The sequence below is a fragment of the Schistocerca cancellata genome, chromosome 9 (assembly GCF_023864275.1).
Source record: "Schistocerca cancellata isolate TAMUIC-IGC-003103 chromosome 9, iqSchCanc2.1, whole genome shotgun sequence".
NCBI classification, from domain to species: Eukaryota; Metazoa; Arthropoda; class Insecta; order Orthoptera; family Acrididae; genus Schistocerca; species Schistocerca cancellata.
In genome coordinates this window covers 305792693-305818487 of record NC_064634.1, presented here as the reverse complement: position 1 = coordinate 305818487, position 25795 = coordinate 305792693, and the positions used below count along the sequence as shown (strand labels likewise).

At 43.7% G+C, this 25795-nt stretch overlaps 1 protein-coding gene across 1 annotated transcript in view; it reads left to right on the top strand.

Annotated features, from left to right (window-relative positions):
• Window positions 1–25795, top strand: part of LOC126101037 (prolactin-releasing peptide receptor-like) — a 990136-nt gene that overhangs the window by 742551 nt on the left and 221790 nt on the right. Inside the window, exon 6 of the mRNA XM_049911700.1 lies at window positions 22104–22321. Coding sequence (XP_049767657.1) covers window positions 22104–22321 — 218 coding nt within the window. The remainder of the gene's footprint in view (window positions 1–22103; window positions 22322–25795) is intronic.

Here is a 25795-nt window from a genome sequence, read left to right as displayed (position 1 = left end):
CGTGTGATCATTGCTTGTACAGCCCTCTCGCAGTGTCCGGAGCAAGTATGGTGGGTCTGACACAACGGTGTCAATGTGTTCTTTTTTCCATTTCCAGGAGTGTAGATAAGCTAAGATTATCTGTCACAAGGTAAAAGTTCCGAATATTGACGTTCCCAGTTAACACACTTCATTCGTGTAAGGTTGCGTTCTGTTTATGCACGTCGCTGTTCCACGCGTTTCTCAACATTAGGAGCGCTTCACACTTTCCATTTCTTATTCCGCAGTATGTACTGCCGTTTAGCGCTCCTGCACACATCACCAACCTTTATGTTTCTCAGTTTAGCGACCCAGAGAGCTCTATACGCGCTCGCTGTGTTAACTCTGGTCCTGACCAATACATTAGACCTCAGCGCCTCTCCGTCACGGAGAACTCAAATACGTGTTCAACAAGGTCAATCGTTTTCGCCAGTGCCCAGCTTTGACAACGGCGCTTAGATGTCCAAGATTTTGTTGCATCGGATTGATACGTTTGGCTTCGGTTTAAATACTGTACAAGAATTGCCTCTGTAAAGCCACATATTCAGAGCAATATAAAAAGCGCTCTCTTCCTCAATGAAGTTTAAGAGCGCGAGTTGCAATCACTTCATGAAGCAAGTCTACCATGCAGTTATTTTATCCAAAATATTTGTGTCGTTCTATGAGTGCAGTTTTCCGTCAGATTGCTCAGGCGTCACACAGAGCCGAATTTTTCAATTCGGTTGTGATAAACAGGTTCTGCAAAGGGCCTCTTAGTCGATTAGTAACACTACACAATAATAATACGCAATATTATTGACGCTCTCCGTAGACTGCTCAATGATATTGTGGCAGTAATGCTCTGGTTCAGAATGTTGATGACAATGAGGCTGCTGCTGTCATTATTGTTCTGTGTTGCAAGCAGAAAAATAATGCTGGGTAAAGGAGCCTGAAAAATCACTCACGCCATCTTGTTAGGAGAACTGAGGTAGAACAAAAAGAAAAAAAATTAATAACATTTCGCTGTTTATGTTCCTTAGTTCGATACACTACAGGAAACAGTCCCCCCCCCCCCCCCCCCACAAGGTGTCATGGATAAATTTCTGCTGACTCTCATACCCCTATCGTCAAAGAACAAGATAATCTTCATGCACATGTACATGGATATTCTGAAAATCACATTTAAGTGCCTGGCATAGGGTTCATCAAACTACCTTCACAATTCTCCATTATTCCAATCCCGTATAGCGCGCGGAAAGAGCGAACACCTATATCTCTCCGAACCAGCTCCGATTTCCCTTATTTTATCATGGTCTTCGTGTTTCTCTATGAAGGTCGATGTCAACAAAATACTTTCGCATTCGGAGGAGAAAGTTGGTGATTGGAATTTCGTGAGAAGTATCCGTCGCAACGAGAAACGCCTTTGTTCTGATAATGTCCAGCCCAAATTCTGTATTGTTTCTGTGACACTCTCTTTCATATTTCGTGATAATACAAAACGTGCTGCCCTTCTTTGACCTTTTTCGATGTACTCCGTCAGTCCTATCAGGTAAGTATCCCACACCCCGCAGCAGTATTCTATTAGAGGGCGGACAAGCGTAGTGGAGGCAGTCTCCTTAGTAGGTCTGTTACATTTTCTAAGGGCCCTGCCAATGAAACGCAGTCTTTTGTTACCCTTCCGCACAACATTTTCTATGTGTTCCATCCAATTTAAGTTGTTCGTAACTGTAATTCATAGGTATTTAGTTGAGTTTACGGCGCCGGCCGGTGTGGCCTTGCGGTTCTAGCGCTTCAATTTGGAACCGCGTGACCGCTACGGTCGCAGGTTCGAATCCTGCCTCGGGCATGGATGTGTGTGATGTCCTTAGGGTAGTTAGGTTTAATTAGTTCTAAGTTCTAGGCGACTGATGACCTCAGCAGTTAAGTCGCATAGTGCTCAGAGCCATTTGAGCCTTTTTTTGTGTTTACGGCCTTTAGATTTGACTGATTATCGTGTAACCGACGGTTAACGGATTCATTTCAGCACTCATATGGATGACCTCACCCTTTTCGATATTTAGTGTCAACTGCAAATTTTCACCTCGTTCAGATATCTTTTCTAATTCGTTATGCAGTTTCTTTTGATCTTCTGATGACTTTGTTAGTCGATAATCGTCATTGTCGTCTGCAAACAACCTAAGACAGCTGCTCAGATTGTCTCCCAAATCGTTTATATATATAAGGAACAGCAAAGGGCCTATAACACTACCTTGGGGAGCGCCAGAAATCACTTCTGTTTTACTCGATGACTTTCCGTTAGTTACTACGAACTAAGACTTCTGTGACAGAATATCACAAATCCAGTCACATAAATGAGACGATATTCCATAAGCACGCAATTTCACTACAAGCGGCTTGTGTGGTACAGTGTCAAAAGCCTTCCGAATATCCAGAAATACGGAATCAATTCGAAATCCCTTGTCAATGGCACTCAACACATCATGCGAATAAAGAGCTAGTTGTGTTTCGCAAGAACGATGTTTTTTAAATCCATGTTGTCAGTGTGTGCATAGACCGTTTTCTTCGAGGTAATTCATAATGTTCGAAAACAATATATGTTCAAAAATCCTGCTGCACATCGACAATAATGATATGGGCCTGTAATTTAATGGATTACTCCTACTACCTTTCTTGAATATTTGTGTGACCTGCGGCAACTTTCCAGTATTTGGGTACGAATATTTCGTCGATAGAACGGTTGCATGTGGCTGTCAAGTAAGGATCTATTGCATCAGCATACTCTGAAGGGAACCTAATTGGTATACAGTCTGGACTAGAAGACCTGCTTTTATGAAGTGATTTAAGTTGCTTCACTACTCCGAGGATATTTACTTCTGAGTTACTCATGTTGGCAGCTGTTCTTGATTCGAATTATGGAATATTTACGTCTTCTTTTGTGAAGGCATTTCGGAAGGCTGTGTTTAGTAACTCTGCTTTGGCAGCACTGTCTTCGTTAGTATCTCCACTGGTATAGCGCAGAGAAGGCACTGATTGTTTCTTGACGCTAACATATTTCACATACGACGTGAATCTCTTTGGATTTTCTGCCAGGTTCCGAGACTAATTAACGTTGCGGAAATTGTTATAAGCATCTCACATTGAAGTCCACGCTAAATTTCGAGCTTCTGTAAAACACCGCAAATCTTGGGATTTTGCTTCTTTTTAAATGTGATATGTTTGTTTCGTTGTTTCTCCAAAAGTGTGCTGACCCGTTTTGTGTACCGAGGAGGATCATCTCCGTCGTTTGTTAATTTATTTGGTATAAATCTCTCAATTGCTGCCGATACTGTTTCTTTGAATTCAAGCTACACCTTGTCTACACTTATATTGCTAAGTTGAAAGGAGTGGGGATTGTCCGTCTGGGAGGCAGAAAGTAAATTTTTATCCGTTTATTTGAATAGGTACATTTTTCGTTTAATTTTGGAGGATTTGGGGTTACAAAATTCATTCTCGCTACGACAACCCTGTGTTCACTACTCCTTGTATCCATTTTGATGTTCGTTATTAACTCAGGATTATTTACGATAGTGATCGAAGCAGACGAAATGAATTAAAATTTGTGCTGCAACCGGGACTCGACCCAATGTCTTACTGCTTCTTAGGCAGAAATGCTACCCATTACATCACCGCAGTACGATGGTCAGTGTTGCTGCACGAACTAGCTAAGCTCAGTGTCCTCCCCAACACAAACTTCAATTCATTTTTCCCTTACAAATTTTAATTCATTTCGTCTGCTTCGAACATTATCGTAGATAGTAAAAAAGAGACTTAAATGTCTCAGGGAAACATTTAATTATAAGATCAGGATTATTTGTTGCTAAGAGGTCAAGTGTGTTTCACAACCGTTTACTATTCGCTTGTTCTCGTGAACTAGCTGCTCGAAATAATTTTCAGAAAATGCATTCAGCACAATTTCGGATCATATTTTATGCGTACCACCGAAATTAAACATGTATTTTCGGCAACATATCGAGGGTAAATTAAAGTTACCGCCAACTATAATCTTCTGAGTCAGGTACGTGTTTGAAATCAAACTCAAGTTTCCTTTGAACCTTTCAACAACTGTATCATTTCAATTGGCACATTGGTAAAAAGGATCCAGTTATTATTTTATTCCGGTTGCCAACAATGACCTTTACCCATACTAACTCGAAGGAATTATCTACTTCAATTTCGCGATTAGATGAACTATTTCTAACAGCAGCAGAAACGCCACCGCCAACCGCCTTTAGCCTATCCTTGCGGAACACTGTTAGATTCTTCGCAACAATTTTGGCAGAGCTTATTTCCGGCTTTAGCCACCTTACAGTGCCTATAACGATTTGAGCATCAGTGTGTTCAATTAGCGCTTGGAGCTCTGTACTTTTCCAACACAGCTACGACAATTTACAACTGTTATACCGACGATTCTTGTATCTACATTCTTCCCTAGTTCGGCCTGCACCCTTTGTGACTGAGGTCCTTCTTGTGTTTTCTCGATACCCTATAACCTAAAAAACGCCAAGACCATGCCACAAAGCCCCTGCCACCCGTGTAGCCGTCTCCTGCGTGTAGTGGACACACGACCTATTCAGCGGATCCCGAAACCCAACCACCATTTGGTGCAAGTTTAGGAATCTGCAACCTCTACGGTCGAGAACGGTCTGAGCCTCTGATTCAGAACCTCCACTCAGCTCTGTACTAGAGATCCGCAATCGGTCCTGTCGACTATGCTGCAAACGTTCAGCTCTACTTTCATCTTGCAAGAAACACTGGCAGCATTTACCACGTTTTTTTCTGTTCGAAATCAGAGAGAATCTCTTCTGATCCAAAATGAGACACATCATTGGTACCGAAGGGAGCAACCACCTGCAGTTGACTGCACCCTGTGCTCTTCTTGGCATCCAGGAGGACTCCACCTGGTATGCACACAGAGTGCAAATTGTTTTTCTTTCCCTTCTTGGCAGCCATGTCCCTAAGGGGTCCCATAGCACAGCTAACGTTGGAGCTCCCTACTATCAGCTTGCAGGCTAAGAGGTTTCCTCTGAAACAGGACAGGTGGCAGCATCTGGCTCAGCGACAGTGTCAGGAACACAGAGCACCAGGAACATGATTCTCAGGCCAACTGGGGAGGCTTTACGTGTGGCGCCTGGGAAGTCTGTCGCCGCCTGCTACGCACCGGAGCGACCTCCCACTCGACCACAGATGAGTGGTCAATCTCAGTGCGAGCAGTAACTGGGTTGGCCACCGGTGAGGGGCTATCAAAAGATTCGGACGTGCTAGACGTTCGTTGGATCCTTAAGCCTGGCTCACAAAGTGGTGCCGATCCAGTGCCGCCTCAAGCTGTGTTACCGAAGCCATCACAGTCTGGAGCTGAGAGCGAAGTGTCACCAACTCGGCTCACGTCTGCACACAACAATCGCAGTCCCTGTCCATACTAAAGACCGTGGAAAACTAAAGTGACTATTGGCACATGCTGCGCAACTCTACTGTAGGCACTGACGAAACCGCAGGAGCTGCGTCTATTAACTTAGATTAATACGCACAGTTTCGAAAACCTAACTACATAAGCGCTCAGGTGAAACTAAATAATTCGACCCTGATTAGGAACTTGTAATATGTCACAGAATCGGTTTGCTTTCTGATGCAAACGAAAACGCGAGAACTATGGCTATTAGATATTAAATCAACATGCACAAACTCAAGAAACTTAATTATTAAAGCACACAGTATTATAAGATTCGCTTCTGGTTAGGAACTCGTAAAAGTCACAAAATCAGTTACTTCCCTGTTGCTGCATGTGTTTCTGCCGGCTGCTGCTGCCTGACTGATAGTACAATGAGAAACGCAGTTCCACGTAACTATACATCCCTGCTGGTAATTCCTTAAAAGACTTGACATTTACAGGTGGTATTTCATCGTACAGTATTTGAGACATATGGAAACATGTCACAGAATAATACATACAGTAAAAGAGTAACTGTATATTACTAATGTTGTGTAGGTCGACACTGCACCATTTTTAAACTACGGAAACTTGGCGCCACCCTCGCCGATTGGCCGTGGAACTGCCGTGTTGCTGTTAGTCGGTTGACGGGCAGCACTACGGTTGTCGGTTCAAACATACAAACGTCCATCGCCCCGTCACTGCCCCAACTGATACGCACACGTGTTGAATAGATGTTGCTGTTTGTCCCCATCTAACGTCAGAGGGATTCACACGTAAGCTTCGATTCGGAGCACACACACGTCACCTGCGATTTAGAATACAGTAAGCATGGTGGCACAGTATTCGTTTGAGAAACGACATATACCGAGCGAGGTGGCGCAGTGTTTAGCACACTGGACTCGCATTCGGGAGGACGACGGTTCAACCCCGCCTCCGGCCATCCTGATTTAGGTTTTCTGTGATTCTAATGGCTCTGAGCACTATGGGACTTGAAGTCTGAGGTCATCAGTCCCTTAGAACTTAGAACTACTTAAACCTAACTAACCTAAGGACATCACACACATCCATGCCCTAGGCAGGATTCGAACCTGCGACCGTAGCGGTCGCGCGGTTCCAGACTGAAGCGCCTAGAACCTCTCGGCCACACTGGCCGGCCAGCTTTTCAGTGATTTCCCTAAATCGATCCAGGTAAATGCCGGGATGGCTCCTTTGAAAGGGCACAGCCGACTCCTTCCCCGTCCTTCCCTAATCCGATGAGAATGATGACCTCGCTGTTTGGTCTCTTCCCCCAAACAACCCAACCCAACCCAACAAAGAGATATGGTTTTTGTTTATGGACTAGCCGATGGTAACGCGCATGAAGCGCGACTGTTGTATGAGGAACGGTACCCAGCAAGACGCCACCCACACTCGCAAACGTTCACAGCAGTTTACCGGTGACTTGGCGAAACAGGCTCGTTAGCGGGATATCACGGTGATGCTGGAAGACCTCAAACACGACGACACGCTGCAACTGAAGAGACTGTTCTCGACAGCTTCGAGGAAGCCCCTACAACAAGTACACAAGCTGTTGCACACGACATGGGGGTCACTCTTCGCTTAGTCTGGGAAGTTTTGAGGGATGACGGCCGGCATCCATTTAGTTTCCACCCTGTCCAAGACCTCAATCCTGTGACGAACTATGAACACAGGCTAGGGTTTTGCCGGTGGTTTCTGCGACGTGTTACACGAAATCCCGACTTCCCCACTATTGTGTTGTTTTCCGACGAGTGATCCATTACTGGTCAAGGAGAAATGCTCACGTCACGACACTAGGAACGGTTTTCGCTCAACATATGGTTCAAATGGCTCTAAGAACTATGGGACTTAACGTCTCCGGTCATCAGTCCTCTAGACTTAGAACTACTTTCACCTAACTAACCTATGGATATCACACACTTCCACGCCCGAGGCAGGATTCGAGCCTGCGACCATAGCAGCAGCGCGGTTCAGGACTGAAGCGCCTAGAACAGCTCGGCCACAGCAGCCGGCGTTCAACATTTGGGCAAGTATTGTGGCTGACCATCTGATTGGGCTGGTCCGTCTAACTCCTCGACTTACCGGGACAAATTACATTCACTTTTTGCAAGAAACTCTACCCCGTCTGCTGGATGATGTTCCCCTGGACATACGGCTACACAGGTGGTTTTAGTATGATGGGGCGACCGCACCTAGCAGTCGTGCTGTGCGCGGATATTTAAATGAACTCTTCGACGACTGGGTAATTGACAGAGGCGCTCGTGAGACATGGCAACTGCGGCCACCAGACCTCACACCATCAGAGTTTTTCATGTGGGGATTTTTCAACGTTCTACTTCACCCACCCGGACGCGAACAACCTAGAAATCAAGATGAATTACTGGATCGCATTCAGCATGCCGCCAATCGCATCAGGGCACTGCCAGATATCTTTGAAAGAGCTCGGCAAAACACATACGACGTTACCAAGCTTGTGTCGCGTCAGAGGATCGCCAGTTCGATAGCCTTTTCAAGGCTGATAATTTGCAAAAGACTTTCTGTACCAAAACTAACAGCTGTTGATGGGTTTTTTCCGGGTACGCCTTATCATCAAACTACAATGGAAGTGTTGAGACCCCGCGGATTCGCCCCCAGGCACCAAGAGTGGAAGGCTGGCACGCTACCACCGAGCATACGGGCCACCTTGGAAACCTCGAGATCCCCGGCAGGCAAAGCATTCGCGATCATGCTTTGTCCAGAGCACTGGCAACAGGGCAATCCCGTGGCCAATCGGAGCACATGGCGCGAAGTTTCCGTAGTTGACCTACAGAACATCAGTGATTTTGGTTCCTACAGGCATCAGCTATCCAGGGTTAACATTTTGTGACACAATTTTTCCCCATACTATTGGCTTATTCTTACATTTGCATCAATTAAATTTTTAGAGCGCCAAAATAAATCTTAAAATTCGTATTTCATATTACTTCTGTTTTTGAAGTCACTTGCCCTACATCCCACAAATCTGGTAATGATTCATGCATTTCAATTCACTCCAACAATAATGCTCTTCCGTGTTCTTTTGAACTCATTTTCCACACTACAACCTATGTTGTTTTTGTGGTCTTCAGTCCTGAGACTGGTTTGATGCAGCTCTCCATGCTACTCTATCCTGTACAACCTTCTTCATATCCCAGTACCTAATGCAGCCTACATCCTTCTAAATCAGCTTAGTGTATTCATCTCTTGGTCTCCCTCTACGATTTTTACACTCCACGCTGCCCTCCAGTACTAAATTGGTGTTCCCTTGATACCTCAGAACATGTCCTATCAACCGATCCCTTCTTCTAGTCAAGTTGTGCCACAAACTTCTCTTCTACCCAATCCTATTCAGTACCTCCTCATTAGTTATGTGATATAGCCATCTAATCTTCAGCATTCTTCTGTAGCACCACATTTCGAAAGCTTCTATTCTCTACTTGTCTAAACTATTTATCGTCCATGTTTCACTTCCATACATGGCTACACTCCATACAAATACTTTCAGAAACGGCTTCCTGACACTTAAATCAATACTCGATGTTAACAAATTTCTCTTCTTCAGAAACGCTTTCCTTTCCATTGCCAGTCTACCTTTTATATCCTCTCTACTTCGACCATCATAAGTTATTTTGCTCCCCAAATAGCAAAACTCCTTAACTACTCGTACTTTAAGTGTCTCATTTCCTAATCTAATTCCCTCAGCATCACCCGACTTAATTCGACTACATACCATTATCCTCGTTTTGCTCCTTTCAAGACATTGTCCATTCCGTGCAGCTGCTCTTCAAAGTCCTTTGCTGTCTCTGCAGAATTACCATGTCATCGGCGACCCTCTAAGTTTTTATTTCTTCATGGATTTTAATACCTACTCCGATTTTTTCTATTGTTTCCTTTACCGCTTGCTCAATATACAGATTGAATGTCATCGAGGAGAGGTTACATCCCAGTTTCACTCGCTTCCCAACCGCTGCTTCCCTTTCATGTCCCTCGACTCTTATAACTGCCATCTGCTTTCTGTACAAATTGTAAATAGCCTTACGCTCCCTGTATTTTACCCATGCCACCTTCAGAATTGGAAGAGAGTATTCCTGTCAACATTGTCAAAAGCTTTCTCTAAGTCTACAAATGCTAGAAACGTAGGTTTGCTTTTCCTTTATCTTTCTTCTAAGACAAGTCGTAGGGTCAGTATTGCCTCACGTGTTCCAACATTTTTACGGAATCCAAACTAATCTTCCCCAAGGTCGGCTTCTACCAGTTTTCCATTCGCCTGTAAAGAATTACTTATTAAATAAATTACTTATTAAATAAATAGTTTGGTAATTTTCACATCCGTCAACACCTGCTTTCTTTGGCAATGGAATTATTATATTCTTCTTGAAGTCTGAGGGAATTTCGCCTGTCTCATACATCTTGCTCACCAGATGGTAGAGTTTTGTCATGACTGGCTCTCCCAAGGCCGTCAGTAATTCTAATGGAATGTTGTCTACTCTCAGGGCCTTGTTTCGACTCAGGTCTTTCAGTGCTCTGTCAAACTCTTCACGCTGTATCGTATCTCCCTTTTCATCTTCATCTAGATCCTCTTCCATTTCCATAATATTGTCCTCAAGAACATCGTCCCCTCTATTGTTGTTGTTGTGGTCTTCAGTCCTGAGACTGGTTTGATGCAGCTCTCCATGCTACTCTATCCTGTGCAAGCTTCTTCATCTCCCAATATGTACTGCAGCCTACACCCTTCTGAACGTCCCCTGTATAGACCCTCTATATACTTCCACCTTTCTGCTTACCCTTCTGTGCTTAGAACTGGGTTTCGATCTGAGCTCTAGATACTCATGCAAATGATTCTCATTTCTGCAACGGTCTCTTCAATTTTCCTGTAGCCAGTCTCTGTCTTATCCCTCGTGAAATAAGCTTCTACATCCTTACAGTTGTCCTCTAACCATCCCTGCATAGCCATTTTGCACTTCCTGTCGATATCACTTTTGAGACGTTTGTATTCCTTTTTGCCTGCTTCACTTACTGAATTTTTGTATTTTCTCCTTTCATCAATTAAATTCAGTATCTCATTTGTTAACCAAGGATTTCTACTAGACCTCGTCTTTTTACCTACGTGATCCTCTGCTGCCTTAACTATTTCATTCCTCAGAGCTACCCATTTATCTTCTACTGTATTTCTTTCCCCCATTCCTGTCAATTCTTTCCTCATGCTCTCCCTGAAATTCTGTACAACCTCCGGTTCTTTCAGCATATGCAGATCCCATGTCCTTAAATTCCCACATTTTCGCAGTTTCTTCAGTTTTAATCTAAAGTTCATAACCAAAAGATTGTGCTCAGAGTCCACATCTGCCCCTGGAAATGTCTTACAACTTAAAAAAATAGTTCAAATGGCTCTGACCACTATGGGACTTAACTTCTCAGGTCATCAGACCCCTAGAACTCAGAACTACTTAAATCTAACCAAACCAAGGACATCACAGACATCCATGCCCGAGGCAGGATTCGAACCTGCGACCGGAGTGGTCGCACGGTTCCACACAGTAGCGCCTAGACCCGCCGGCCACTCTGGCCGGCTTTACAATTTAAAACCTGGTTCCTAAATCTCTGTCTTACGATTATATAATTTGTCTGAAACCTTCTAGTATCTCCAGGGTTCTTCCATGTATACAACCTTCTTACATGTTTCTTGGGGGACTATTTTACCTCCGGAATATTTTACCCAAGAGGACCCCATCATCGTTTAACCATACAGGAAAGCTGCATGCCCTCAGGAAAAATTACGGCTGTAGTTTCCCCCTTGCTTTCAGCCGTTCGCAGTACCAGCACAGTAAGGCCGTTTTGGTTAGTGTTACAAGGCCAGATCAGTCAATCATCCAAACTGTTGCCCCTGCAGCTACCGAAAATGCTGTTGCCCCTCTTCAGGTACCACACGTTTGTCTGGCCTCTCAACAGATACCCTTTGGTTGTGGTTGCACCTACGGTACGGCCATCTGTATCGCTGAGGCACGCAAGCCTCCCCACCAAGGCAAGGTCCATGGTTCATTGGGGTGGGATCGTAGAATCAGTATAGCCATGGTGGTTCTTGTTGTAGGAGCTTTTAAAGCTAGCTCGTGGCACGACTTGATTAGAGACAGTGAGTCTCGCTGTTTTTAAAGGTACGTGTTGCCACTCGTCAGTCAGAACAGACGTGGACTAAGGTATTTTCTACCTAATTCTCTTTCGTAATTTTGTTCGGTTAGTTGGTAGGAGAATTACACTACTGGCCATTAACATTGCTATACCAAGAAGAAATTAAGATGATAAACAGGTATTCATTGGACTAATATATTATACTAGAACTGACATGTGATTACATTTTCACGCAGTTTGGGTGCACAGATCCTGAGAAATAAATACCCAGGCCGAACGCGGTGGCCAAGCGGTACTAGGCGCTTCAGTCCGGAACCGCGTGACTGCTACGGTCGCAGGTTCGAATCCTGCCTCGGGCATGGATGTGTGTGATATCCTTAGGTTAGTTAGGTTTGAGTAGTTCGAAGTTCTAGGGGACTAATGACCTCAGATGTTAAGTCCCATAGTGCTCAGAGACATTTGAACCATTTTTCAATACCCAGAACAACCACCTCTGGCCGTAATAACGGCCTTGATACGCCTGGGCATTCAGTCAAACAGAGCTTTGATGGCGTGTACAGGTACAGCTGCCCATGCAGCTTCAACACGATACCACAGTTCATCAAGAGTAATGATTGGCGTATTGTGACGAGTCAGTCGCTCGGCCACCATTGACCAGACGTTTTCAGTTGGTGAGAGATCTGGAGAATGTGCTGGCCACGACAGCGGTCGAACAGTTTCTGTATCCAGAAAGGTCTGTACAGGACCTGCAACACCCGGGCGTGCATTATCCTGCTGAAATGTAGGGTTTCGCAGGGATCGAATGTAGGGTAGAGCAACGGGTCGTAACGCATCTGAAATCTAACGTCCACTGTTCAAAGTACCGTCAATGCGAACAAGAGGTGAGAGAGACGTGTAACCAATGGCACCCCATACCATCACGTCGGGTGATATGCCAGTATGGCGATGACCAATACGCGCTTCCAATGTGCGTTCACCGCAATATCGCCAAACAAGGATGCGACCATCAGGATGCTGTAAACAGAACCTGTATTCATGGGAAAAAATGACCTTTTGCCATTCGTACAGCCATGTTCGTCGTTGAGTTTACCATTGCAGGCGCTCCTGTTTGTGAAGCAGCGTCAAGGGTAACCGCAGCCATGGTCTCCGAGCTGATAGTCCAAGCTTCTGCAAACGCCGTCGAACTGATCGTGAAGATGGTTGTCGTCTTGCGAACGTCCCCATCTGTTGACGCAGGGATCGAGACGTGGCTGCACGATCCGTTACAACCATGCGGATAAGATGCCTGTCTTCTCGACTGCTAGTGATACGAGGCCGTTGGGATCCAGCACGGCGTTCCGTATTACCCTCCTGAACCCATTGATTCCATATTGTGCTAACAGTCATTGGATCTCGATCAACGCGAGCAGCAATGTCGCGATACGGTAACCGCAATCGCGATAGGCTACAATCCGACCTTTATCAAAGTCGGAAACGTGATGGTACGCATTTCTCGTCCTTACACGAGGCATCACAACAACGTTTCACCAGGCAACGCCGGTCAACTGCTGTTTGTGTATGAGAAATCGGTTGGAAACTTTCCTCATGTCAGCACGTTGTAGGTGTCGCCACCGGGCCAAACTTATGTGAATGCTCTGAAAAGCTAATCATTTTCATATCACAGCATCCTCTTCCTGTCGGTTAAATTTCGCGTCTGTTGCACGTCATCTTCGTGGTGTAGCAATTTTAAGGGCCAGTAGTGTAGTGACGATCAACGTCAAATTTAGCTTACACCCGATTGGACAAAGAGTTTGGTACTGCGGGGATTTGGGTGACGGTGAGTCCCACAGAATCTGCGACGTCTTAGAAAGTGGGAAGAGTAATTTGGGGTGAGTAATATGTGCTACTTCTGAGCGCTCTTAGGGTCACACATTTCCGTTGGGTAACCAGTCAGTCGTTTCCGTTTCGTAATGTTGGTAATACGCACAGTAATTAAAGTCAGTTTCACATGTGTTTTTACCCATTTTAACTCAGCTTTGGAAGAGCGACTGGATATTTCGCTTGCCACTCCGACTAAGTATTTCGTCATTGTGTTCTACAGAATTTCTTGAGCAGAATGAATGGCCACAAGCAATGTTTGACGGCTACCGTACGCAGCACTTAGGAATTATGGGTGAACCTATCTGCTGCTGTGTTTCCTCCACTGCTATACTGAATGCTTGAAATTTTAATACGTTCACAAAAGCAACCGTGTCCGACCCTTCCACTGGAAAAGTTATCTGCTGACATAGTTATGTCCGTAGTATGTATTAAGAAATCAAACACCGTAAAGAGACATCGTTTTAATGTGATTCTTGTTTGATAAATGAATGCTAAACTGTGACTAGAGAGTACCTCAGACTAATAAATGTTCTTTCACGGTGTATGATTTGCTAGTCTTTTCACCTCCGTGCCTCCATCACCTGTGACTGATATAATTGGCTGTCCTTACTTGAGAGATTTTTTTTGCAGATCATGAATGAAATTCATTCTCTGATTAGTTGTACTGAATTCATTTAGTCGGTTTCTGTTGGGAATTTTCAGGTAGATCACAGGATCAGATATCATCTGTTTTCTCGCTGATTTCAAGAGGCGTTGCACTCAATGGAATTTACTAGCAGAAGATCAAAAATGGTTCAAATGGCTCTGAGCACTATGGGACTTAACATCCGTGGTCATCAGTCCCCTAGAACTTAGAACTACTTAAACCTGACTAACCTAAGGACATCACACACATCCATGCCCGAGGCAGGATTCGAACCAGCGACCGTAGCAGTCGCGCGGTTCCGGACTGCGCGCCTAGAACCGCTAGACCACCGCGGCCGGCAGCAGAAGATCACCGCCCACTCTTGACAGTGAGCATAACAGGTCCACCAAGTTCATCTGTTAAGGTGAAAGGTGAATCTCACATTCTAAAGAATTCTAAAGTTTTAAATTAAGGTTAGATCCAATGAATAAAGAATTGAGAACACGAGTGGGCGTCTATTAAAGTAACTGAAGAAATAATAAGCTAAAAAAATACTCGCTATATCGATTCTTAAGTGCTGCTGATCAGACTGGAACATTTTTACAGCGAGGGGCAATGGGGATGGTATAGTAGATTTGGTGGTGAGTATCGTAATTCGTCACGGTTTCGTTTAGCAAGTGCGAGTGCATCACGAAGATGGCTATACGGAGACGCTTATGTAACTTTAGTGGCAGAAGCTACTACACAGCCATTGTGCACAGTGAGACGGATGATGGTGAAAATTCTGAAAGCACACACTGAAATTTGAGTCAAGGCGCAAATGACATTTCATGAAGTGTTTACGACAGTAAAATTTGACAATTTGGATCTCATGCAGAGACTAAGTGACAGCATGTCTTCCGTATAGCAATGAAACAGGTGAAACTAATCAGCTGAAACTTGGTAACTGTATTTGATAAAACCTTTTACTTAGGATCGTTGCTTATCATCATTACCGAATTTCTTGCACACCTTAGCAGTAGTATGAACTTTTATTTTAATGTTTCAACAAGAATGCAGTGTCTCAATGTATTACTAGCAACGTGAAGACAAGTGCACTAAATTTCGATTACAGTGTGGCACATGTGTTCTGATCTAGTATATCCTTTGCTACCCCACTTCTGAATATGTGCACTAATACGGAAATTACCTTAGATGTGCATGGCGCCAATTGCTCTAAACTGAATCAGACAGTGTGATAAATAAAATTAAAGACAAAGAAAGATAGAAGTAATAAGCAGAATGGTTTCCTCATCAATTAATCACAACACAGTGGCTGATAGTCATGTACTGGAACGATGCTGTGTTACATTACAAAACCCATCTACTGAATTATATTAAAATGTTGGAGATGACTCTTACTAAAATGAAACTATGAACTTCCCTTGCATTGTCATACACAATGAAAACTGATACAAAGAAACAGTATTTGTTACAAATTTCTTCCTTGATTTTCCTACAAAATACCTTTAGCTAATAGTGGAGGCTGACAAACAATAAATAAGATTCTGAACACAAGTTCAACGATTGGCCCCGGATAACCAAACGTAGATCCTTTTGAACAAATTGAATTGACATTGCAATAAGTACACGGCTAACTCTCTTTGTGTTACCATTTTTCCACCTGTCTCTCTATGAAATCATCTCTAAATCATCCTTTATCCTCATCCACACGAAGGTTCATCTCCAATAAAGTTGATAATCCGTTCAATACGCCCGCCATCAAAGTTCCTCACTCACCGACGACCCAATACCCTCTCTCTCAGCAGACCCTCTCCCTCTGTCGTCTGCTCCTACTACTCTGGTAACCAAAGAGTAGGATATCATTCTGCTGTTGTTGAGGTCTTCAGTCCTGAGACTAGTTTGATGCAGCTCTCCATGCTAATCTATCCTGTGCAAGCTTCTTCATCTCCCAGTACTTACTGCAACCTACATCCTTCTGAATCTGCTTAGTGTATTCATCTCTTGGTCTCCCTCTACGATATTTACCCTCCACGTGGCCATTCAATGCTAAATTTGTGATCCCCAAATGCCTCAGCACATGTCCTACCAACTGGTCCCTTCTTCTAGTCAAGTTGTGCCACAAACTCCTCTTCTCCCCAATTCTACTCAATACCTCCTCATTAGTTATGTGATCTAGCCATCTAATCTTCAGCATTCTTCTGTAGCACCACATTTCGAAAGTTTCTATTCTCTTCTTGTCCAAACTATTTATCGTCTATGTTTCACTTCCATACATCGCTACAATCCATACGAATACTTTCAGAAACGGCTTCCTGACACTTAAATCAATACTCGATGTTAACAAACTTCTCTTCTTCAGAAACGCTTTCCTTGCCATTGCCAGTCTACATTTTATATCCTCTCTACTTCGACCATCATCAGTTATTTTGTTCCCCAAATAGCAAAACTCATTTACTACTTTAAGTGTCTCATTTACTAATCTAATTCCCTCAGCATTACCAGACTTAATTTGACTACATTATCCTCATTTTGCTTTTGTTGACCTTCATCTTATATCCTCCATTCAAGACACTGTCCATTCCATTCAACTGCTCTTCCAAGTCCTTTGCTGTCTCTGACAGAATTACAATGTCATCGGCGAACCTCAAAGTTTTTATTTCTTCTCCATGGATTTTAATACCTACTCCGAATTTTTCTTTTGTTTCCTTTACTGCTTGCTCAATATACAGATTGAATAACATCTGGGAGAGGCTACAACCGTGTCTTACTCCCTTCCGAACCACTGCTTCCCTTTCATGTCCCTCGACTCTTATAACTGCCATCTGGTTTCAGTACAAATTGTAAATAGCCTTTCGCTCCCTGTATTTTACCCCTGCCACCTTTAGAATTCGTAACAGAGTATTCCAGTCAACATTGTCAAAAGCTTTCCCTAAGTCTACAAATGCTAGAAACGTAGGTTTGCCAGATCTTCCTCGAGGTCGGCTTCTACCAGTTTTTCCATTCGTCTGTAAGGAATTCAAGCCCGTATTTTGCAGCTGTGACTTATTAAACTGATAGTTCGGTAATTTTCACGTCTGTCAACACCTGCTTCCTTTGGGATGGGAATTATTATATTATTCTTGAAGTCTGAGGGTATTTCGCCTGTCTCGTACATCTTGCTCACCAGATGGTAGAGTTTTGTCAGGACTGGCTCTCCGAAGGCCGTCAATAGTTCTAATGGAATGTTGTCTACTCCCGATGCCTTGATTCGAATCAGGTCTTTCAGTGCACAGTCAAAACTCTTCACGCAGCATCATATCTCCCATTTCATCTTCATCTACATCCTCTTCCATTTCTATAATATTGTCCTCAAGTACATCGCCCTTGTATAGACCCTCTATATACTCTTTCCACCTGTCTGCTTTCCTTTCTTTGCTTAGAACTGGGTTTCCATCTGAGCTCTTGATATTCATACAAGTGGTTCTCTTTTCTCCAAAGGTCTCTTTAATTTTCCTGTACGCAGTATCTATTTTGTCCCTAGTGAGATAAGCCTCTACATCCTTACATTTGTCGTCTAGCCATCCCTGCTTCGCCATTTTGCACTTCCTGGCGATCTCATTTTTGAGACGTTTGTATTCCTTTTTGTCTGCTTCATTTACTGCATTTTTGTATTTTCTCCTTTCATCAAGTAAATTCAGTATCTCTTCTGTTACCCAAGGATTTCTACTAGCCCTCGTCTTTTTACCTACTTGATCCTTTGCTGCTTAACTATTTCATTCCTCAAAGCTACCCATTCTTCTTCTACTGTATTTCTTTCCTCATTCCTGTCAATTGTTCTCTTATGCTCTCCCAAAAACTCTGTACAACCTCTGGTTCTTTCAGTTTATCGAGGTTCCATCTCCTTAAATTGCTACCTTTTTGCAGTTTCTTCAGTTTTAATCTACAGTTCATAACCAATAGATTGTGGTCAGAGTCCACATCTGCCCCTGGAAATGTCTTACAATTTAAAACCTGGTTCCTAAATCTCTGTCTTACCATTATATGAACTATCTGACACCTACTAGTATCTCCAGGATTCTTCCATGTATACAGCCTTCTTTTATGATTCTTGAACCATGTGTTAGCTATGATTAAGTTATGCTCTGCGCAAAATTCCACCAGGCGGCTTCCTCTTTCATTTCTTAACCCCAGTCCAATTTCACCTGCTATGTTTCCTTCTCTCCCTTTTCCTACTCTTGAATTCCAGTCACCAATGACTATTAAATTTTCGTTTCCCTTCACTATCTAAATAATTTCTTTTATTTATGATACATTTCATCAATTTCTTCATCCTCTGCAGAGCTAGTTGGCATATAAACTGGCACTACTGTAGTACGCATGGGCTTCGTGTCTATCTTAGCCACAATAATGCGTTCACTGTGCTGTTTGTAGTAGCTTACCCGAATTCCTATTTTTTTTTAGTAATTATTAAACCTACTCCTGCATTACCTCTATTTGATTTTGTATTTATTACCCTGTATTCACCTGACCAAAAGTCTTGTTGCTCCTGCCACCGAAATTCACTAATTCCCACTATATATAACTTTAACCTATCTATTTCCCTTTTTAAATTTTCTAACCTACCTGCGCGATTAAGGGATCTGACATTCCACGCTCCAATCCGTAGAACGCGTTCTCTTTGTCCTGATAACGACGTCCTCTTGAATATTCCCCGCCCGGAGATCCGAATGGGGGACTATTTTACCTCCGGAATATTTTACCCAAGAGGACGCCATCATCATTTAACCATACAGTAAAGCTGCATGCCCTCGGGAAAAATTACGGCTGTAGTTTCCGCTTGCTTTCAGCCGTTCGCAGTACCAGCAAAGCAAGGCCATTTTGGTTAGTGTTACAAGACCAGATCAGTCAATCATCCAGACTGGTGCCCCTGCAACTACTGAAAAGGCTGCTGCCCCTCTTCAGGAACCACACGTTTGTCTGGCCTCTCAACAGATACCCCTCCGTTGTGGTTGCGCCTACGGTGCGGCCATCTGTATCGCTGAGGCACGGAAGCCTCCCCACCAATGACAAGGTCCATGGTGCATGGGGGGAAGGTATGATTCATGTATTTATAAATAATAGGGCACAGCCATCAGTCGTCGTTTTTTGCCGGTTTTATTTGGCACATCCAAATTTCGGCTAGTGCCTACCCATTATCGGTGCACTATTTTTTAGTCCTAATTCATGTCAGTTCCCTGTTGTTCGGGTGTCTCGTCTCCGACTATGGTCCGGTTGAAGTCATATGCGACACTCATCGGTGAAGAGCATGTGACGCCAATCCTGAGCGGTCCATTCGGTATGTCGTTGGGCCCATCTGTACCGCGCTGCATGGTGTCGTGGTTGCAAACTTGGACCTCGCCACAGACGTCGGGAGAGAAGTTGCGCATCATGCAGCCTGTTGCACACAGTCTGAGTCGTAACACGGCTTCTTGTGGCTGCACGAAAAGCATTATTCAACATGGTGGCGTTGCTGTCAGGGTTCCTCGAGCCACAATTCCTAGGTAGCAGTCATTCACTGCAGTAGTAGCCCATGGGCGGCCTGGGCGAGGCATGTCATTGACAGTTTCTGTCTCTCTGTATCTCCTCCATGTCCGAACAACATCGCTTTGGTTCACTCCGAGACTCCTGGGCTTTTCCCTTGTGGAGAGCCCTTCCTGGCAGAAAGTAACTATGCGGACGCGATCTAGCCGTGGTATTGACCGTCTAGACATGGTTGAACTGCAGAAACAAGAGCCGTGTACCTCCTTGCTGGTGGACTGACTGGAATTGATCGGCTGTCGAACACCCTCCGTCTAATAGGAGCTGTTCATGCATTGTTGTTTACATCTGTGGGACGGTTTAGTGAAATATGTCAACAGTCATAGGGGCTGTGTCTGTGATACACTATCCACAGTCAATGTCTGTGTTCAGGAGTTCTGGGAACCGCGGTGATGCAAAACTGTTTTGAATGTGCATATACTCCAGAGCTGCCACTGGTCTCAGTACATGTGTTTAGTTGAGTTCAACGTCCACAAATGACAACCACCGTATGTGTACCTCCCTGGAGAACACTGAAACACCGAAACTCACATCCTTCTACGGAGTCACCTGATAGTGTTACGCATAACACAGACTGTAGATGGGGAATGACTGCATATGTTGCATAAATCGAAAGCGGATACCTCAAGCTATGCAATAAAGTCTCGGTGTAACGTATTACTATGTTTACGACGTTGCTCATCGAGCCACATACGTTATCTCGCATTTCTAGCTGCTACTCTAACACAGTTAATGATAAAAATTCAGAAATTCAGTGTCGCCACCAGCCCAAGCCCTTCCTAACCATTTAGAAAGAAATGGAGCTGGAAAATTATTAGTTTAATTACTTTAATAATTTAATTACAAGTACGCAGCTAGATAAATAGCACTCCTTGTCGTGAATGAAGCAACTTGATTAATTCAGGATTGGAAATCGGAGTAAGGCGGTAAGATCGACACCAAAGAATTTATCTTTCACGTAGATTATTTATTGTAATTAAATATTTGGTTGCACATCCCAACTACCCATAACTGGTGCCTGACTAGAAATATTTAAGTAAGAATTAGTGAGAATGAAACAGAGCACAATTTAACAACAGCAAGAAGAAACAGAAGACGGGGGTGGGAGACAATTGTACTATCATCTCCTTTGCATTAATACCATAAAAATATCTCAGTGAGATTTGCGTTACGATTCTACGCAGGCACTATTCTGGGCAGAGGTTTATCCAACACACGAGGCTGTGCGATGATTATTAACATACTAACTGCGTCTGCTGCTTGCAAACGGCCAAACTAGAGCACGTGGTGCATTCTGACTCAAACTGTTGTGCTGCTTTGTAGAAAGCGCAAGAAAGAACAGATATTCTTGAAGAAATTGTAGCTCATTAAACAAGCAAACTGTTAAAATAAAGCCTATTGCGGTGCCGTGGTGGACCAGAAGGGTCAATGTTTACCAAAGGCGTGACACAAAATCGACACACAATGACAAAAGCAATTTCCACAAAACATAAGATTAAAATCATTAAAAATCATATTCGCTTCACACGCATCAGTTGAACTGAAGTTCTAAAGTATTTCAACAGTTAAACATAACGAAGTCCTAACACAACCTGCTTTCTATCACCTGAAACCCCCCTTAAGAGCTACGATCCGTACTCACCAAGCGCTCACCGAAGAGTGCTCCTTTCTGTATCGATATTACCTAACTCCCCGTGCAACGGAAGCTACCAGAGGGGTAGCCCTCCGTCACCAACCTCACACACAAGAACAGCCTTCGACACGGTCTTCGACTAAGATGGGTGAAACTCTCTGTTCAGGCATTGGAAACCTAAGTTGGTCATCCTGTGCTCTCCTTTGAACGAGAAACAACATCGTCTGCTCCTAATGTTCAAATGTGTGTGAAATCTTATGGGACTTAACTGTTAAGGTCATCAGTCCCTAAGGTTACACACTACTTAACCTAAATTATCCTAAGGACAAACACACACACCCATGCCCGAGTGAGGACTCGAACCTCCGCAGGGACCAGCCGCACAGTCCATGACTGTAGCGCCCTAGACCGCTCGGCTAATCCCGCGCGGCGTCTGCTTCTAGCAGACGATGACCAATTCAGCGATTTCCACAAAACAAAACCGAAACCCACCTTAAAACACACATATAATAATCGATAGGCCTTATTTGAGTGCTCAGTCTTTCTGGAAGAGTTCAGGAATTGAGCTAAGATCAGGTAGTAACATGAATAGGTTATACCGAATTCAACAAGCGTCTTATGAAACGACTTCACAGAGACGTTTCAACGGTACCGCTTATATCAAAATAGATTTAATATACCAGACGTTGATACACGTCTTGCCATAACTCCTTTGAGCAGTGTATATAAGATTGTCTGTTGTGTACTTCGCTGTCGATTAAATAATGTGTTTCAGAATGGTGGAATGTTTCACATGTGCGCAGGTGAGCAGTGGGTGTCGAAGCCGTTCTGCGTGAACGTGCACCTGTCCAACAAGGCGATGATGTCGTACCGGATGGTGCTGTTCCTGGTGCAGTACCTCATCCCGCTGTGCGTCATCACGTACGTGTACTCGCGCATGGCGCTACGCCTCTGGGGCTCCAAGGCGCCGGGCAACGCGCAGGATCTGAGGGACGCCACGCTCATGAAGAACAAGAAGCGAGTGAGTAAAGCTCGGCGAATCTGGTTCCACATTCTCTCCATCCTGCCTAGCACACGCCGAATGTGTACAGGCATGAAAGGCGGAGCAGAGCTAGAATAGAGCAAAATTTTTCCGGAGAACTGTAACTCTGAAATACGCCGCTGTGGAGCTACATAAAATCAGCACCCAGCGCTCAGAAGATAATCTTGCGAGCTAACGTGTTTGCCTGACTCTAGGGGTGGCTCTTAGGCACACTAAGCTACTGTTCTTTTGTATGTCCATCCTTTTAGCAGGAGGTCTCTTGGACTACGGCCGTTTACTATCGTGACAAAAAATAAAAACACCTACAGCCTTCCTTATGATTTTATGGTAGCGACAAAATAAAATAAAATCGTAGGTGCGGCTGTAGGTGTTCTTACTTTTTGTCACGGAAGCCACTATACTGTCCTACATCTACATCTACATTTATACTCCTCAAGCCACCCAACGGTGTGTGGCGGAGGGCACTTTACGTGCCAATGTCATTTCCTCCCTTTCCTGTTCCAGTCGCGTATGGTTCGCGGGAAGAACGAGAGCCGGAAAGCTTCCGTGAGCGCTCGAATCTCTCTAATTTTACACTCGTGATCTCCTCTGGAGGTATAAGTAGGGGGAAGCAATAGATTCGATACCTCATCCAGAAACGCACCCTCTCGAAACCTGGACAGCAAGTTACACCGCGATGCAGAGCGCCTCTCTTGTAGAGTCTACCACTTGAGTTTGCTAAACATTAACGTAACGCTATCACGCTTACCAAATAACCCTGTGACGAAACGCGCCGCTCTTCTTTGGATCTTCTCTATATCCTCTGTCAAACCGACCTGGTACGGATCCCACACTGATGAGCAATACTCAAGTATAGGTCGAACGAGTGTTTTGTAAGCCACCTCCTTTGTTGATGGATTACAGTTTTTCTAAGGACTCTCCCAATGAATCTCAACCTGGCACCCGCCTTACCAACAATTAATTTTATATGATCATTCCACTTCAAATCGTTCCGTACGCATACTCCCACATATTTAACAGAAGTAACTGCTACCAGTGTTTGTTCTGCTGTCATATAATCATACAATAAAGGATCCTTCTTTCTATGTATTCGCAATACGTTACATTTGCCTATTTTAAGGGTGAGTTGCCACTGTTCTTTCGACGATGTGAAATTTGTAGCCGCATTTGAGGAATGGAGGGAGGGCTCACGGTCATTTGCTGTATACATTCCGTCTGAGCAAAAAAAGAAAAAAGGCACCACGATAATCAGCCTGATTCACTTCACATTCAGAGCGGTAAAAATTGTGAAAAACTTTAAATCAGACCGTGATTAAATGTAGCATGGCTAGTAACTTATTTAGTGTTCTGCATCTCAATCGGTAAAAACGAAACCCTTAAGGAATCAGTCTGTTATCTTTCTATCTGACCGTACAGAATCTGTCAGGAACGGGGAGATATATGAAGCTGAGACCAGAGACATATGTTAAGGTGTACAGTCCCTTGGCGATGTAAGAAACTGAAGCATCTAAGTCAGTGTAATCAAAAGATACCGCAATTTGTGTTACACGTTATGATGCAAACTCACTAATCAAAACCTACAGGGCACCTCCGGTTAACCTACACTTCTGGCCATTAAAATTGCTACACCACGAAGATGACGTGCTACAGACGCGAAATTTAACCAACAGGAATAAGATGCTGTGATTTGCTAATGATTAGCTTTTCAGACCATTCACACAAGGTTGGCGCCGGTGGCGACACCTACAACGTGTTGACATGAGGAAACTTTCCAACCGATTTCTCATACACAAACAACAGTTGACCAGCGTTGCCTGGTGAAACGTTGTTGTGATGCCTCGTGTAAGGAGCAGAAATGGGCACCATCAGGTTTCCGACTTTGATAAAGGTCCCTGTGAGTTTTTGGACTTAAAGTGTATTTTTGGCAAGTCTTGAATATCCGGTACATTGTCAAGATTAGCCTCTTTCTTTAAAACATCAACTTTTTTCCACGTTACCATAACATCACCTGATGGCACTTTCACTTTGCTAGGATTCTTGTGGGAAAAACGAAAGTGGAAAATTTTACTTATAGCCAGATATTTTGTATTTGGGTAGTATTCAGCAAGGTCTTTACAATCTATGAAGTCATCAGTATTCATAGATACTACAGTAAAAGGTGGTGTCAATTTTGCACTTCCAACTAACGCTTCAAGATCTTTAAGTGTTGGCGCTTTCTCAGCTTTGCGTTTTTTGTCAATCACCCCAAAATCACGGCCACAGCTCATGTAGGTGTGTGCACTTACTAGATGTTTCACATCAGCTGAACGATAAATTCCTTTGTGGACTAAAAATAATAATAGACGTTAACATCATTTGGTTTTTGTTTTGTGCTCCACAATTATCGCACCACAACACAGGCCTTTTACGAGGAAAATGGCCTCCAGTAGAAGCAACTTTGAAAAAACAAGAAGCTATTTCTAATCGCCACGGCCTCCAATCCCTTTGTGCCACTTACACATATACGCAGAGCCATTGTGTCCAACACGTATTCCTAGACTGTAGCAAGGTAGATGTCTACAATAAAACATAGTGCTATGTGTAAGCATTGGAACAAACAAAACTTGTTGTAGGTCCATGCATAACGTTGTATAAGTAGCCGTTGGAAGCTGTGGAGATGTAATATCTTGTTTCATGCACTTATGAGCCTTTTCCCATTTTCGGTGATGATACTCTTGCTGGGCCTTTACTTCCTGTTTTCACTTTTCGCTGGACGTACATTGTAACTTTGCCTTCAAAAAGTCACACTTTTTACAGGCATCAACTGCAAAAGCTTTAAAGTTTAGGTTTGGAAAATCTTGGTTGGTTGGGTTGTTTGGGGGAAGAGACCAGGCAGCGAGGTCATCGGTCTCATCGGATTAGGGAAGGATGGGGAAGGATGTCGGCCGTGACTTTCAAAGGAACGATCCCGGCATTTGCCTGGAGCGATGTAGGGAAATCACGGAAACCCTAAAGCAGGATGGGCGGACGCGGGAATGAACCGTCGTCCTCCCGAATGCGAGTCCAGTGTGCCACCTCGCTCGGCGGGGAAAATTTTGTTTTAACACTTTCGCGTAAAAACTGTATGTAACATCACTTGCAGGATTTCGTTTATTAAAAGCCACGCACATTCCGTGTTTATTTAGATCAGGTGACAAATTGTCATTCCTTGATTTGTTTCGGCTGTAGTGACTTTCTTATCTGGGGAATGAGTTTATATCTTACAAGATTCTATAAATTTAAACTTGTGTGCATTTGATGCAGGTCTCTTTCCTCTTTTGTTCTCAAAAACCAAGCAACCTGATTTCTTTTTTTTTGTTTGTAAATCAATCAATTTCCTTTCAGATATAGAAAAAATTTCTTTGAAGGTTTTTCTGCACACTTGTACATTTTTTCCCTGTACCATAAGGGATGTTATAAGCAAAAGTACAAGTC